Source organism: Myodes glareolus, chromosome 17, assembly GCF_982192425.1.
Source record: "Myodes glareolus chromosome 17, mMyoGla1.1, whole genome shotgun sequence".
Lineage (NCBI taxonomy): Eukaryota > Metazoa > Chordata > Mammalia > Rodentia > Cricetidae > Myodes > Myodes glareolus.
In genome coordinates this window covers 21,997,531-22,014,208 of record NC_142042.1, presented here as the reverse complement: position 1 = coordinate 22,014,208, position 16,678 = coordinate 21,997,531, and the positions used below count along the sequence as shown (strand labels likewise).

The 16,678-nt window shown below is 41.8% G+C and overlaps 1 protein-coding gene across 2 annotated transcripts in view; it reads left to right on the top strand.

Moving 5' to 3' along the window:
* Ppp3ca (protein phosphatase 3 catalytic subunit alpha) overlaps positions 1-16,678 on the top strand; it is a 292,339-nt gene that overhangs the window by 131,398 nt on the left and 144,263 nt on the right. For both annotated transcript variants that reach the window (XM_085677663.2, XM_087897544.1), the window contains one exon: positions 12,851-13,051. In XM_085677663.2, the coding sequence (XP_085533789.1) occupies positions 12,851-13,051 (201 nt within the window). Of the gene's footprint in view, positions 1-12,850; positions 13,052-16,678 lie in introns of those variants that run through there.

Sequence of the window (16,678 nt, the reverse complement as noted above, 5' to 3'; positions counted from 1 at the left end):
ATTCATATTAATTGAAGTTTTACACTTAGTTAGCATGTATATACGTGCTGCATGCACACACATGCCAGGGCATCCATGTAGAACTCAGAGGGCAACTTGCAGGAGTCTTTTGTCTTTTTCTACCACGGAGGTCCCAGGGATTGAACTCAGGTTATCAGACATGATATCAAGATCCTTAAGCCACTGAGCAGGCTTGCTGCAGGACATCATTTACAGTTCCGTTTAATGATAGTGTATTAAAGTGCTGTTACCTGCTTGCCTGTCTTTGCATCAGGATACTCCATGTAGTGGATGTGGAATAAGCAATCACCACAGAATGTGGCATGTTTACCGTCAGGGACACCATGGGAGTGCCTTGGTGTATACTCGTGTACTCGACAGATTTCAGGCTACCATTTCTTTTGACTGCATATCCTGAAATGGCTTCCCCCTTTCCTGGAGACTGGGGGGGCATGGATTTCGCCACGAGGATTGCTGCCCATCTCTAGGCATGGGCTAGTCATGTGGGCCAGTGGAATCTTGAGAACAGCTCCGAAGAAAGTGCCGCAGTGCTTCTGTGTGCTGAAGGGGACTCTAGGAAGATCCAAGGCAGGAGCAGCACACACTGTGATGTCTCCTGCTGTGTTGGTGGGTACCATACAGTGAGAACGTTCAGCCGTCTGAGGTTCAGCATTCACCGTGCTCACGTCTATACTCTATCGTGATGATTTCTCCACTCCCATATGTCATGGGAGCTGTGCTGTTCCCCTCATTACGTTGTGTGTGTTAGCGTGACTCTGCATTTCACAGTGAATTCTTCAGTAGACCCTGCTTCTAAGACGAAGACTCTTTCTGGTTTGTCACAGGTAGACTGTCCTGCAGGTACAAAACTGGGGGACAGGAGGCTTTTGTCCTTGAATTACTTCTGATATATTGGGGTGCTGAGAGAGAATTAGTTCATTAAGCTTCAGATGATTTAAAACAATGATAAAATCATATTGATAATAAAAATTTTATTAACTACAAAATGTTTCTTACTGAAGTATTTGAAATGCTCTGTGAAGTTCTAGGAGGTGGCATCTTGGGAGCATTTTTGAAGGCACAGGGCTGCAGTTATGGTTAATAGATTCATTTTATATTCTACATATTAGGCGCTAGAGTTTACCTGTTACCACACCTTTCCATATCCACTCCATATCCATGTGCCTTGCCCTGTCTCTCCTTTTGATTTTGTATCCATCACTCACAGACTGTGTCGTCTGCGGTCTGATCCTGCACCCATCCCTCTATATGGTACAGACAGTCTCTTCCTTGGTTTGAGTTCTTTCAGAACCACGAACCAAATGAGTTCCCGTTCCTGAGCTATTTTGACTTTTGACTATCATTTCTTAAAGTTACTTTCAGATTTGAACCAAGGCACGTTTTGTTCCTATTTACTTGTCTTGTTTGTAGTACCTCAAGAATGTTATCTAAATTGTGGGTGAGGTAATGAGAACAATCTATTCAGCATTTCATTGATCAAAACCACATTGGTTGAATATTGATCAAACATCAAGGTTCTGCACCAGACACAGATTTTATTGTAAATCCTTCTGCTTGATTATTGTTGTTTGCTAAGCAGCGATGAGCTACTGACTCCTTGGCTAACTCATTTGTTTTATGTGTAAATTTTCACATGACATTGTAATTTCAACAAACCGTTATTACCTTTCAGGATGTGTTTGTTTTTTTAATGTAGAGTATATACCTGCATTATGTCTGGGATTGTAGACAGTTACAATTTTACCAAGAAACTTCTTACTTTCTGTCTCCAAGGATAAAAAATCAAATCAAAACAAAAAAGAATGTGCATGAATGGAATAACAGAATACAGTTTAGTGATCTTGTGGAAATATCATAATGTTTAAATCTGTATATGCAGAAAAACGAGACCGTTGAAGCCCCCTGCATGCTCATTTTTTTCTTGGATGGTTGAGAGGTTCTTAGAAATAGTCCAAATACAGTGGATGAGAAAAGACCTAGTCACCTGAGGAAAGCAATGTAAGCATTCCTCCCAGGGAGGTGCCCCCAGGGCCTGTGTTTTCTTGCGAGCTGCTACAGAGCCTCCTGGGAGAAGGGTTGGCCAAGGCAGGGTAGGAGGGAATCAGGTTCCCTGGGGGATTTAGCCTTGTGCTTGGCTCTCTGGAGGATGCCTGATGATGAGGCAAACTATTTCAATCCTTTTGTCCCTGTGATACATTTTAAAAAAAAGTTTTCTATGAGGGTTTTCTCTTAACTTTTTTTTTTTTCACATTCGCAAAAGTTGTGTCGTCCTTAAGTCTACTTAGAAATGATGTTATCATTTGGGGACATTTTCAAGAGCTTTTCCAAAAAGAGAAATTTGCTCATTAAAAATTGTGATGTTTGTAGATGTTTTAATCTCAGGGTATTGGACCATAGGTAAGATGATGGCGCAGGAAATGTATAGTGTTAGAAGTTAAGTGAATGTGAGCATCCTGAGTGGGAATAAATTTTATTTTCATATCATGTTACAAGAATGTCTATTTTTATTTCAAAGATTTCTAAAGTTCATATTATTAGGTATTTAATATTATAATTTCTTATATTCAACTTTAATTTAGGTAGTCTTTCCTCCTGTTTCATGTTTTGAGCTGTTGAGTTGAGGATGTCTGTATGGTAAAGCATGCATTGGGTTTAATCAAGTTTCAGAATCCCAGGTGAACTTCATTTCTAAGGGGTCATTACTATGCTCAAAGGAGTCACTCCTTTGGGAAATACGTTCACCTTGTCTTCAAGTATACTTTCTTGTTTATTTCATGATTTTAGTCTCCTCCTGTGACACATTTGTCTAAAGAAAATAGAGAGGAAAGTTTGAAGCAAAAATTTTTTTTTTACATAGTGTGTGTGTGTGTGTGTGTGTGTGTGTGTGTTTGTGTGTGTGTGTCTGCCGCAGTGTATGTATACAGCTCAGAGAACAATTTGGAGGACTTACTTTTGTCATTCTACCATGTGGGTCCTGGGGATTGTACTTGGGTTCTCTGGCTTGGTGGCTTGCGCCTTTACTTCTTAGCCTGCTATCTGGCCCCAAAATAAATTAAAAGTTTCTCTCCTTACATTCATCTCAGTGCAGAGAAATTTTTGCATTACTTTAAGTTTGCTACTCTAGAAATGAATATCAGTACCATTTGCTGGAATAGTCTGTATGTTTTTCACTTCGCACTGAGATTCAAAATAGCTGGGCTATTTCCTGACATAAATGAATACACATATAAAATAGCTTAAAACTCACTGTAGCATAGGCTCATAAAAACAACTTTTTAGTTCTATATTTTATTTTTAGAGAAATAGATTTGATTTTAGTCCTTACTAAAACTTATAATATTTCTTCAAAAATTATTAAATTAGAAAATCAAAGCTGGGTGGTGGTGGCGCATGCCTTTAATCCCAGCACTTGAGAGGCTGAGGCAGGAGGAGATCTGTGAGTTCACGGTCATCCTGGTCTACAGAGTGGGTTCCAGAACAGCCAGGGCTTTACACAGAAACTCTGTATGAATGAAAGAAAGAGAGGAAGGAAGGAAGGAAGGAAGGAAGGAAGGAAGGAAGGAAGGAAGGAAACCAATACAATATTTCAAAAGCAACAGATAAACTCATAGCCATATATGAAATCATTTGTAACCAATTAACTAATCATATCAAGTCGTTGGTCTTGTGTATATAGATTTTAGTAACAATAAAAGTTCATGTTCACTCTTAAGCTTTTTAAGAATACTGGAATCTTTGAAACTGCTACAATAGGACTTTTTCATAAAATAATCCTGTTGAGTCATTATTACATAGTTATTGTATAAGTTATTTGCAGTTGTAATGTAGTAAACCGGGTAATAATCAAATGTTAAAGTTCTTTTGCGATAGAACCTCTCGAAACTGCAGATAGAGTCAGTGTGGACTGTTTCTTGTTGTGTCGTTGGGACAAGGCATTGAGCATACACAAATATGTTTGAAGGATGAGTAGTAGACAGAAATAGTCATATTTTAATGAAAATTCCTTTAAAATCCAAGGTATAGAAATATTACTTTTGTGGAGTTCTCTTGCTCATTTTCTTTTAACTATTCATTTTTGGTGAAATTGTAATTCTTTCATTTATTATCTGATTTTTAAAAATTAAGTTTTGGTTGGCATACAAAGTAGTAGGTTTCCTTGTGACATTTTTATACATTTATTACCGTTAATATGTTGTTTGTTCCTTGCTTCCCCCCTCCATCTCTTCTCTGCTGGTCCATTTCTACCCCAAAAGAGTTGTTCTATTTCAGGACGTCTCTATTAAAGAATTGCTTGTGAACATTTTGGAGTTGGGGTCAAAATTTACTGTGTATAATGTATAGTTTGTAAGCCAGAGAGAAAAGGAAAATTGCTTGTTTCAGTAAATGCTTTGAGCACCAGTGTACCCTTTTATGAATCTTTTGAGCTATTGCATAAAGCCCTATTGTGTTGTGAGTGCATGTCGACAACCAGGAAAACTGAAGGAGGTCTTTAGATTGCTGGAGAAGTGATCTGGACAGATGTGTGTTGATGGACAATATTTTAAGTCTCAGGACGTGTGGGTGGTCCTTAGAGGAACTGGGTGAAGAGGGTCTTGTTGAGGATGGTTAAGGTCAGTGGCAGCAGGGATGAAAACTCCAGGGTATTAGTAAGTTTTTTATTTAAATGTCTATGGAGAACCTTTTCTTTTTAATCTCAAGACCGAATGTTTAGGCAGGCATACTCTGTTTTAACAGACAGTAGTATCTCCATTGAAAGCCTGACACTTTCAGACAAGCCAAGTATGCAGAGCCAGTATGAGAGATTCAAGTAGAGTCCTGTAAAGTATGTTCATATAGTTTGCTTTGGGTCTACCTTTCTCCCCTGGTCATGGTTTGTTTATCTTTGTAAACACATAACTCCATGAACAGATGAGAATTGTTTAAAACTCTATGTAAGTCAAGCCATATCACTCAGCATGAGAACCCAAAACATAGCCGGAAGTCTCACGAACCTCCCTTGTCATGTCCCTTCCCTCTTTGTTCTGATTAGGATCGAGTTTCACGTCCTGATGGTGTGTGGTGGCCCACAGCAGGGCTGATTTTATGTACACTAACTGACACTTCGTATTTTCAAATAGGGAAACTTACCAAAGCTTGCTCTATTATTACCTTAAAATAGTTCGTTTTAGTCTAGATTCATCTAAAACCAGGTCACTATTTATTACACCTTTTCACCAAGAGGAGGATCCTTTGGAATTCTCATTACCTGCTTTCTTTTTGTCTCTTCATTTCTTCCTTAGTTCTGCTCCCTAACAGGTTTTCCATGCCTCCAACCAAAGCTACTGTGCGTCGCAGCGTCAGCTCCCCAGTCTGTGTCAGACAGTTCAGCTTCTTGTCTGTTGCTCACTTCCCCCAGCCTCCTCACTGACTGGCCTCTTAGGTAATGCCTACCTATTTCATACATTCCTGTGACTGATTAGATCGTTATCTAATTTTGTCATCAGAAGCAAGGGAACCCAACTCAATATATATATATTGTGTTGCCCCAATGGAATAATTTATAACCAGGCTCAAAGATTAAACAAAGTTTAAAGAATAAGTACAAGTACAGCATCTGGTCTGCATGGTTCCTTAAGAATGTCCTGTTTGCAAATGACATTGCAAGGTTGTTTACAGGATGCATGGCCCAGAATAGGGTGAAAAAGAGTTGCTGATTAAGGATAGCCTCAAAGGCCACAAACCTTTCTGCCCGCGTGAGTATAGTTCATCTGTTGTTTTCTTACTGTCTGTGTCTGAGTTAGCTCCCGGAAAAGGGGAAGCTGGCTCTGAGAGCAACTTGACTTTGTCAGTTGCATTGGATTGATGACCGAGCAAGTAGGAAATGTGAACTGCCCTGCCCGTGTCCCCTTGGAGAGCCCCGTCTTTCTATTCTGCCAGCCTTTGATTGAAGCAGAGGTTGGTGACATACACAAATGCCCATACGATTCGAGTGCCAATCTAAGGAGGTCAGGCCAGAATGTGTTTTAAGTTGTGTGGGACATGTGATATCCCTGAGCTGTTTTCTTAACGTGCACTGACCTAAGTGTCTTTGACAGCCCTTTTGCAGAGTCACCACGACATGAATTATGGGACAAGGGCTCTTGGTGTGCGTGTTCTGGTTTTAGAGAGGGATGAGACAAACGTGTCTGGACTTGCAATGACATTTCACCTGCTCTCCTTTGTCCGCTGCTGTGGTGTCCGTTGGCAGCAGGGATGGGGAGACCAAGGGAGCTGGCATTCTATATGTTTTAGCAGGTGGTGTAGACGAGTGGGTCTCAAGCTGGTCTTCACGCTGATATTGCTAGGGGTTCTCTTATGAAAAATAGTGCCTCTGCCTGGCTGTCAATTAGCTGAGAGCTCTGCATGGGATTCATGATCATGAAAAGGAGGCAGAGAAAGAAGAAACGTATGCGAGAGGAATGTGTATGAATGCCTGTTCAGTGTGTGTGCATGTGGTAGTCGTATATGTGATTTTAAATATTCTAGTATCTGCACTTTTAAAAAGTAAGAAGAAATAGGGAGGATGGATTTTAGCACCGTATTATATTTATGTTATGAAATAAACATTTTAATATTAAATAAATACTTATGAGATTTTACACACATGTGCATGTGTGAAACACACACACACACACACACTGCTATGTTATACCAGCCAGGATGCACTGCCTCCCTTTGTAATTGTTAGTAGAAATAATAAAGCCTTCCTTCCTTAAATTGCTTCACCAGGGTGTATTATCACAGTGATGGGGAAGTAGCTAAGACACAGGCCCACAAACACACACTGTATCTTCGAAATCCAGGGCTTATTGTGGATTTCCAACATGTCTTGGTCCCACTCTCCAAACACCTGTGATTCTCAGTCCCGTGGTTAGCTGTGCCCATCTCAAGGTCAAGAGACTATGGTAGGAATCGGAATGCCTTGATGACAGCACTGGTTTGACCACTGAAGAGCCTTTTGACGATGGGTATCCTTGAATGTTTGTATTTTACCCTACTCTGGTCCAATATTAGTGGGTCAGTGTTGAATGAACACTTTCTAGTTTGCTTTAAAGAGCCCTTAATGACAGGTAACCAGTTTTCTTGGAGCTAGAGCTTGTGCTTAGCGTACAAAATGTCCTGGGTGTAGTAGTGCCTACCTACAACAACTAAAGACAAGTGATTTCCTATGTTCTATACATAAAAACAGAAAGCAGAGCAGAAGCCCCGGGGTTTTTGTCTTATTACTTATGTGTATGTGTGTGAGCCTGCCTGTCTCTACGTACGCCATTTTCATGCACCACCTTTAAGAAGAGGAGGTCAGATCCTCTGGAGCTGAAGTTTCATGCAGTCGTGTGCTGCTCGATGTGCATTCTGAGAACTGAACTCTGATCTGGGGAGCAGCATGTGCCCTCAGCTGCTGAGTCAGTCAGGTCTCCCGCTTGTCCTCAGCATTTTGCTGTGGAAGTGGAAGAGCAAACAAGCTGGCTGGGTTTCGGCCCTTTCTCCTTTGGGAATCTGTAGTGTTTGGGTTTTCAGGTGTGATACCTCTTAACGGTTAAAAGAACAAGTCACTTGGCAGAATATTTCTCTGAAATCCATGATTTTCTCTGGTCACCATTTTATGAACTTTTCTCCATATCATACAGCTGAGTCCTGGTGGACTCAACAAATGAAAAGGAAACTATTAGATCTTGGCCAGTGGAGATGGACCTACCAGGCCCGCTCCATCTGTGATACAACAGCATGACCCTAGTCTACCAAAATGACCTGAAAGCAGTTTTGTCTTAGTAATGATAGAGTTGCATCATTCTTCCTCCTGCGTTGTACCTAGTGTTTGTCGTGTTACGAATCTGAAGAGATGATGAAGTTCGAGAAAGCTGGGTGTTCCTATTTCTCTATAGGATGTTTCTAAGAAACATTTTAAGATTATTCTGCGTTTAAGGCAATTATAAGAAAATTTTCTCAGAACAAGCTCAAATCACAGCAGCTGTTGATAAGTTTTAGTAGCGCCCAGACACTCTACTTCTCCAGGTTCAGCCCGTATCAAAGAAAGCAAGTGACTGCAATACTCAAAGTAAAGGAAGGAGGGAGGACAAGTTTATTATGCTAAGCACAGCCGCTTTCACAATGAGCAATGAGTTAATGGGAAAAAATATTTTCCAGGCACATGGGATTCTCTGGTCCAAATAGCTTTTGCTCAACATTTGGCACAGGTCTGCATGTAGGGCTCTAGGTGAAGAGAGAAAGCAAATAAATGTGACCTTTGTGAGGCTGGTATTTTTTTTTCCTGTGAAGCCAAAAGGTGCACAAATACACAAATATTAGTCCACTCTCATTTTTGTTCTGGAAAACTTCAGCCTGGCCTTCAGCCTCCCTGCGTATCGTGATTGGCATCCTGGCAGCCCAGCTTGCCTCCCACAGGCCTTGCCATCTGTCTGACCTGCTGAGAGGCCAGGCCACATTAGTGTTCCTCTCAGCCAATAGGAAACGCGGACTACTATTGGCTGTGTTCCTCTCCCCTCCTCCTGTTGATACTGTTTGTTTGGACACAGCACCTAAACCTCAGAAGGGGTGGCTTTACTTCAGCCAAGCTCAGTGGCTAATGGCATTGGTGCCCAAGCAGGGTAACCTGAGTTCAATCCCTGGAACCCACTTATAGGAGGAAGGAGAGATCCCACTCCACAAAGCTGTTATCCTCTGACCTCTATGAGTTTGTGAGCACACACTCTCTTTCACGAAAGCGCGCGTGCACGCGCGCGCGCGCACACACACACACACACACACACACACACACACACGGCTAAATAAAATGGGAAAACTTTGCAATGAAGTATGGACAACTCTGTTATTACACTGATCTTGGCCATGGAGAGAGAAGAGCCCAGGTCTGAGAGAACGTCAGATCCCGAAGAGGACTCTGTCCTAGGTTTTCTTCCCTTGTGTCTCAGCACCTTAGATGCTGTGCGGCTTTCAGCTTGAATTCTTTGCTCTACATTAGTTTAATGAGGTCGCCACTTTCATCTGCCTGACGGGCACGCGTCTTCCCTCCTGTGTGTCTGTCTGTCTGTCTGACAGCTTCTCAGAACCACTTCAACCTTCACAGTTGCCTAACTCACGCCTTGGGGAATGATATTTTTTTAAAAGCTAGCTTTTAATAAAGGTCATTATGCCAAGGACCTTTTTGAAGTCTCCCCTTCTACACCCTTCTATTTAACAGATGTCTTCTTGACTTATGACTTAGTAACCTTGAGGAATGGCCAGTAAGATATCTGTGAACCTCAAAACATACAGAAAGTCTCAGGTTATAAAAGACAGTTGTGTGTCACGCCACATCTCTTTAACATTCGGGAGACAGAGGCAGCCAGATCTCTGTATGTTCGAGACTGGCATGGTTCCATAGTGAGATGCTGTCTCATAAAAAAATGTGGCCATTGAAATGCCTCTGTGCTTTCTACATTCCTGGATGTGTGCACACATTTGAGTGCCCACGTAGGGCAGAGTTCAGCCTCTGTGTCGTTCCTTAGGAACTGGCCACCTTGTCATTTCAGATAGGAGTTCTCTCACTGGGACCTGGGGCTCACCGATTTCAGTTCACGGCCAGACTGGCTGGCAGCTCAGTCGATCGGTTGGCTCCCACCATGAAGGAGTGCCTGCCTTCTGTTGGTGCTGCTGAAGAAGCTCAGGCTTCTTCCGGGCTATGCTCGACCTATCTCCCTAGGCCTCTGCATTTTCCAAACAAGCATCTAGTCAAGAAGTTCTGGCGAGGGCCAGGGACCAAGTGGCAAGAGAACTTCTAAGCTCCATGACCTAGTATCCTCCTTTTCTCTTCCTGGAGGAATGATTATGCTTTAGTATTCAGATTTGTCTATTATAAAACAGCCTAATATAACCCTTAGAATATAAAACACTATTTTGTCGCAGGAAAACTGCTTATCTACAAAAAAGCATCTCTTGTCTCAGTATTTCATTTTGAAACCGTGATCTACTGATGGTTTTTTAATGAATATGTGCTGTCTTGAGTACTTTTTGGGAAGCAGTGTAGTTTAATTATTAACTTGAGTATCGTGGCATCAGACTGCCTAGGTTTAAAGGAGGTGAGTTTACACACAAATCAGAAGGTGATTATCTCGGGCAAAGTGCTTAATACTCTTGAACCTCAGGTCTCTCCCACACATTAATGTTCTGGGGGCTCAATGAGTTGATACATAAACACATGGACTTACACTTTACGAGTTTCACAGTTTTCTCATTGTGTCTGATTTTATTACCTATGCCATGCCTGGCGTAATATAACAGCACTGTGACTGTGAGGTGCCTTCTTACTATTTACTTTAGTTATTATAACACTCGGCAGATGCATATAATCCCACTGTACAGGCAAGGGAACTGAAGCCAGAGGAGGTTATTTAACTCTCCCGAGGTCAGAGGGCTAAGATTTCAGAGCTAAGGCTTATTCCCATGTTCACCGGGCTGGGATCAAAAACCTCCTTCCTGCTCACCCATGGAGTCTGTCTGACACTTCATACCTCAGCATTGTCTGATGGGTGTAACGGTTGGTCTGTGAGGAAAGCCATGGCAATGTCCACAGGGAAAATTTCATTTCCTATTTTCTTAGCATGTGTCTACACAAGTCTTGCTTCTTTGAGGAAGTACATTGTGCAGTAGGAGAATGGGTTTCTTGTTTATTTGTTTGTTTTTCTTGAAATCAGTGTTTTTGCAGAGAGAATGGTCTTAATGGAGATGCTCTTAGGAACCTGGCATTGTGGCTATGGCCCAGGCAGATTCTACTGATGATGTCAATGGTTCTGAGTTGTTCAATGAGTGAGTTCTTACGTGAAACAGACAAATGCTGAGTTTTTAAAGCAGCTCATGGCCTATTTATTAGAATTCATGACAGATCCCTGACAGTGGATCTTTGAACATCCTGGCACCTCTAGGACTCAGTGAACATGCGGTGGCAAAGGGAGCCTGGGGCAGGTGTTCAGCAGATGTTAGCTTTAGGACTTGGTGAACACGCGGTGGCAGAGTGAGCTTGTGGCAAGTGTTAGCTTAGGACTCGGTGAACATGTGGTGGCGGAGGGAGCCTGGTGTTCAGCAGGTGTTAGCTCTAGGGCAGATGTTCAGCAGATGTTAGCTCTAGGACTTGGTGAACACCCAGTGGCAGAGGGAGCCTGTGGCAGGTGTTCAGCAGATGTTAGCTCTAGGATTTGGTGAACACACAGTGGCAGAGGGAGCCTGTGGCAGGTGTTCAGCAGATGTTAGCTCTAGGGCAGGTGTTCAGCAGGTATTAGCTCTAGGACAGGTGTCCAGCAGGTATTAGCTCTAGGGCAGGTGTTCAGCAGATGTTAGCTCTAGGACAGGTGTCCAGCAGGTATTAGCTCTAGGGCAGGTGTTCGGCAGATGTTAGAATGGAGTAGCTGTGAGAGAAATCCTCATTGTACGGATGCACAATGGGCAGATGGAAGAGGGACTGGGTTTTTTGTTTGTTTCTTTTATCTAAGCAATCATATTTGCCTTTATGGTGTTTTTCTGTTTTTTTTTTCATACACTGTCTCCCCCTTTAAAAAAATGCTTCTATGTATTCTGTGTGTGTGTTCATATTTATAGCTGTGTGTGCAGTGTACATGTGCATGCCTATGTGTACACATACTAGTGTGAGCCAAAGGGCAGTGTCAGAGGTCTTCTGGTCCCCTCCCCCTTTCTATTTTGAGAGATATTGTCACCCAGTGAGCCTAGAGCTCGCCCCTTTGGCTAGATTGGCTGGCCTTTGAACTCCAACAAGCTGCCTTTCTTTCCTTCCTTCTCCTGCAGAGTTCCAGATGAATGAGCAGACCTGGCTTTTATGTGGGTGCTGGGGATTCCTAGTGTGCATCCTCCTGCTTACACTACATTGCTCTGCCCAATGGGCTACTTCACTAGTTCCTTCCTCATCCTTTATAATGTTGCCTAAGTACTCTTTTTTAATGTGTGTGTTTGTGTGTGAGTGTGTGTGCGTGCATGTGTGAGCATGTGCACACATGTGCATGAGACCGAGGTCAGACCCTGGTGTTGTTCCTAGAATAGTCTCTAGAATATTGAGACTTAGTCTCTTACAGGGACCCGGAACACACAGGTTAGGCTGCACGGTCATCACTGAACCCTAGGATCTACCTTTCTCTGCCTCCCCAGTGCTGGAATTTCAAGTACACATCGCCACTGTCCATGGCCTCATAGAAATGGGTATTGGAAGTTGAGCTCAGGTCTTCAAGTTTGTGAGGCAAGTGTGTGATGGGCTGAGCTGTTGCCATAACTTCAAATGCAAATTTTACCTTCCTGTTCAAGCTTCAGTGCATTTCGTGTCTTTTGCTTTAAAGCTTCTGTTCTGCCCTATAATGGTGGGGGATAATAGTTAATAGTAGGAGTTGGGCTCAGCGAAGACACTTCAGTGGCAATAGACAAGCTTGTTGAGTTGTCTTATCCTTCCCATTGGTCCTAACAGAGCAGAACCATCTTTGCTGGGGTGGATTACAAGCAGATGTTTAGGATCCGTTTTTATTTATGGAATCAGTGATTGCCTAACAGGAAGTTTTCTCCTTAAAGATAAAGATAAAAGAAAATCCTATGTAAACAATAGTACTGACGGAGAAGAACCATAAGCCGTTTTCAGTGGTCACTAATTATTTCTAGAATCAAAGGAAGAAGGCGTTCTTTAATTCTTGCTTGAGTTTTAATTCAAAGAATGCATTAAATACAGCATTAACTAGTTAGCGATGGAGTAGTTATTCGGTGGTCATCAAATTGCTGTGGTTGGGCTTTGGTGAATGTAACCTTTTGACTTTGCCCCTTTCAGCTGTTCCGTTTCCGCCAAGTCACCGGCTGACAGCAAAGGAAGTGTTTGATAATGATGGGAAGCCGCGTGTGGATATCTTAAAAGCACATCTCATGAAGGAGGGCAGGCTGGAAGAAAGTGTCGCCTTGAGAATAATCACAGAGGGTGCTTCGATTCTTCGGCAGGAGAAGAACCTGCTGGATATTGATGCTCCAGTCACAGGTAAGGCCTGGCGTGGAAACCACTCTGCACCAAGCACTGTAGAGAACAGTAAATAAAGGTCCCACCCACCAATGAGCCTTCAGGTGCCTTACACTTCATCTGGGCTTCCTTAAGGGATTAAAGATTTGTCTGTGCATAGAAACATGCTTATTTTCACTGATTGTCTGCAAAATTGAGCTACTGTGATCTCGAAAGTGATGTAAATACAGTTAATTGACAGTGTTTTGTCAGCAGAAACCCTACCACAAGGGAAGGTTAGACAGAGTGTCCTCAGCCTCCCACAGGGGGTGGCAGCCCTGTCCAAGTGAAATGGAGTGAAGGGTGCTCTCATCAGCACCCGGGAACTTGCTAGAATGCAGGTTCTCAGACTCTGCCCTACAACTGTTGAATCAGCATCCCCGGGGTCAGACCCAGCATTCCATGTTTGGTTTAAGTCCCCTGAGTTGTTCTGGCCCACATCGGAGTGTGAGAAGCACTGCTTAGACCAAGGAGGCCAAGTTGGTCTCCTTCCTATGGTGCTTGTGTCTGGGGTTTACTTCCTGAATGTGCCTGTTCTTTGGCTCTTCTTAGAAAGATGTGCATTTTGCTGTAAGTATGCTACTCTTATGTCATAAGAATTAAATCTAATTTTAAACAGAGCATCTAATACCTAGATAATTAAATCTGTTGTGTATATGCTGAGAGTGCAGGCTTTGATTTTCAGTGAAGCTAAAAATGTTTATTTAAAAAAAATATTTTTAACTTGGCAAGGGAAAATATTTCAATGCAGAATAAATGAAAGAACGGAGACATTGAAAGTGTTTCATGGACACTTGTGTTTTTCGTCTTCTGGATGTTAATATACTTTTGCTATTGTTCCTGAAGAACATATCTGCATGTGGCTGTTAGTAGAGCAATGTGTTTCCTTGCTTATCAGAATAGACCTTTGCCAATTGAAAAGGTCTCCTTGAGGACCCCCTAGTCCAAACAAATGGACATTATCCACAGTTTGTTTCTGGTTCGCAGTTTCAGTGTTGATCCTGTACAGTTAGACAGCAGAAAGCATTTTTCCTATTGGTATTAGCTCTGTATTGGGCCATTGTCACTCAATCAGGCCATAAACCTACTGTGTGCACATTAGAGTAAACCTTGGTTTCCATATTATCAGATAGAGTCCTGTGTTATCTCTTCCTAATGATACAAAAGACATGATGGTGCTGGGCTTTCTCTAGTGCTGAAATTCTAAAAATAAAATTAGTATTTAAAGACTGGTTAAGAGTTTCCAGCAGCAAAAGCATCTTAGAGCTTGACTATAATTGCCTCCTGTACATTAATGACAATGTGCGAGCATTTGCTAATATCTTATGATTACATTTACTTGTCAACAATAAGAATAAATGACATGATATTTTATTAGGTTTAGTTTTCTTTTTTTTTTCACATGATAATGTCCAGCTTCCAGTGAAGATTTTGTGTTAAATTCACTAGTGAGCCCAGTAGGTGTTGATGGAGGTGATAATTACAGCTCAAAGGGAACATAAAATAAATGGGTAATGTGTTTTCTGGACTGACTCAGCCATCCTTGTTTGATTAGCTTGGCCTGGAAGAAAGCACAGATTGCCTAAAAACTGGGTTCCTGAGTTTTAATCCTTGAGACCTAATCCTGTATATAGTCTAAGGACCTTCACTCCTTGATTCCGTGAAGAACCCACTGGCCCCTCTAGAGAGGCTCCAGATGACATTGTAGCTTTCTTCAGGACACAGATATGAAGATGTGTGGAAATCAATAATAAGTTACCTGTAACTTTAGGTGAGGAAGAAAAAGCCTCGTAGTCAGTACAGCAGTAGTTATGGGAGTGCAACAGGATACAGTTTTTCTTAGGAGGATGTTTGTATTTTGTAATGAAGGCAGGATCTTGTAGAACATCTAGCAGGCATCCTTGGAGGGGTCTCTACTCCTTTTTGCTCTGAATATAAAGATAAAATAATAGCGACAAAGAGGGTGGGCAGAAAAGATTTATTATCGCATTTAGGTAAAGGGGAGAAACATTTTTATGTTCAATTCACTAGAAAGCCAGTGTCTTTGTCTTCTTAAGCTGCTACACAAAAATTTCTGAAGGCAACTTTTTTATAAGCCACAGGGATCAATTCCTCATAATACAAATGCCTGAGAAATTCAAGATCATGGTGTTGACAGATTTAATGTTCCCTGGTTAGGGGCTGTTCCGTGGTTCACAGACAATGGCTTCGCCTGTGTCCATCCATGGGAGAAGGAAGTGGCCTCAGTCTATAGACACGGATTCCATTTCCAGTGACTGTGGACTCTCTTTCATGCACCCTCCCAGAGTCTCTCCTATTGCGTATTAGATTTCAACACAGGAATCAGGGGAGACCTAAGTGTTCAGACCACAGCAGCTACAGTAAGGAACAAACTCCAACATATGACTTTCTGAATAGCAGCTTAAGCATGGGAGGATTTGGAAAGGAAAAGCAGGACATGCTGACCAAGAAAGTGGTGAAGCTTTTCTTCGTGTTTGGGACTAAAGTGAAATAGCCATAACTTGGCATCTAGAATCTTCCCGAATCTGAAGCCCTCTGAGTAACAGGGGACCATCCAGGCAGTCAAGAAATCAGAACATGTCAGCTTTCAGATTTTGGAATTAGGGATATTCAGCCCGTCAAGTCCCTGCAAATACTCCAAAATACAGAAAGCCTCTCCCATCAAACCTTCTAGAAAGAGAGGTCCTGCGTCTTAACTTAAGACCTTGGTAATGTTTTATGACATCTGGTTGTTGTATCCTGAGATTTTACTTTATTTGGACAGCTGAGTTGGCCAGATGTTTATATTTTAACCAAGAGTTTATTTGTTTAGATAATTGAATCAGCAAAGTACATTTAGTTTATACTTGAAAATTTTTATGATAAAGTGTTCTATATATAATTCTGATTGCCACTTTAAAAGACCACATGTGAAAGAATTCAGAGACAAAGGAGGGAATAAAAGGAGGCAAGGACCAGGTAGTGGGAAGCTGGGAGGAAAGATGATGGAGAGATAAATGTGGTTTGGGGATACAAAGGCTTGAAACCTGATTTTTAGAGTGTTAATTTTTCATTTTTCTTCTGTTCATTTATATGCGATTGTATGTGTGATATGTGTATATCTCACATTTATGGATACATGTGTGTGCATGCATGTAATTCCACATTTAGTACAGAAGATCATTAAGAACTCAAAACAAAGCCAATGGCAAATATTTTATTTGTAAATATTGTATACAGTGTTTTCTGGTCCTTGGCTTTCTTGCATCTCTTTTCTGTTTTTTATTAATAAAAAGGACTTTTTGTATAGGGCAGAGTGGTCCTGACATCTGCCACAGTTTACTCATTGTTTGCTTATTTGGGTTGAATCCCAGAACCAGTGGTGTCCTGGCTATTAGCAATCTGGATATTGATCCATCCATCCATACATACACCTGTAAACACACACACACACACGCACACACACACGCACACACACACACACACACAATGTCTATATAATATGCTACAGTTTGTACGTATTTGGTATTTCTTCTTTTAAAATGTTGTACATTCTATTTTGGAGAAGTCAGAAGTTGCAGGAAGCATCCTGCTGTGTCTTCCTGAAGG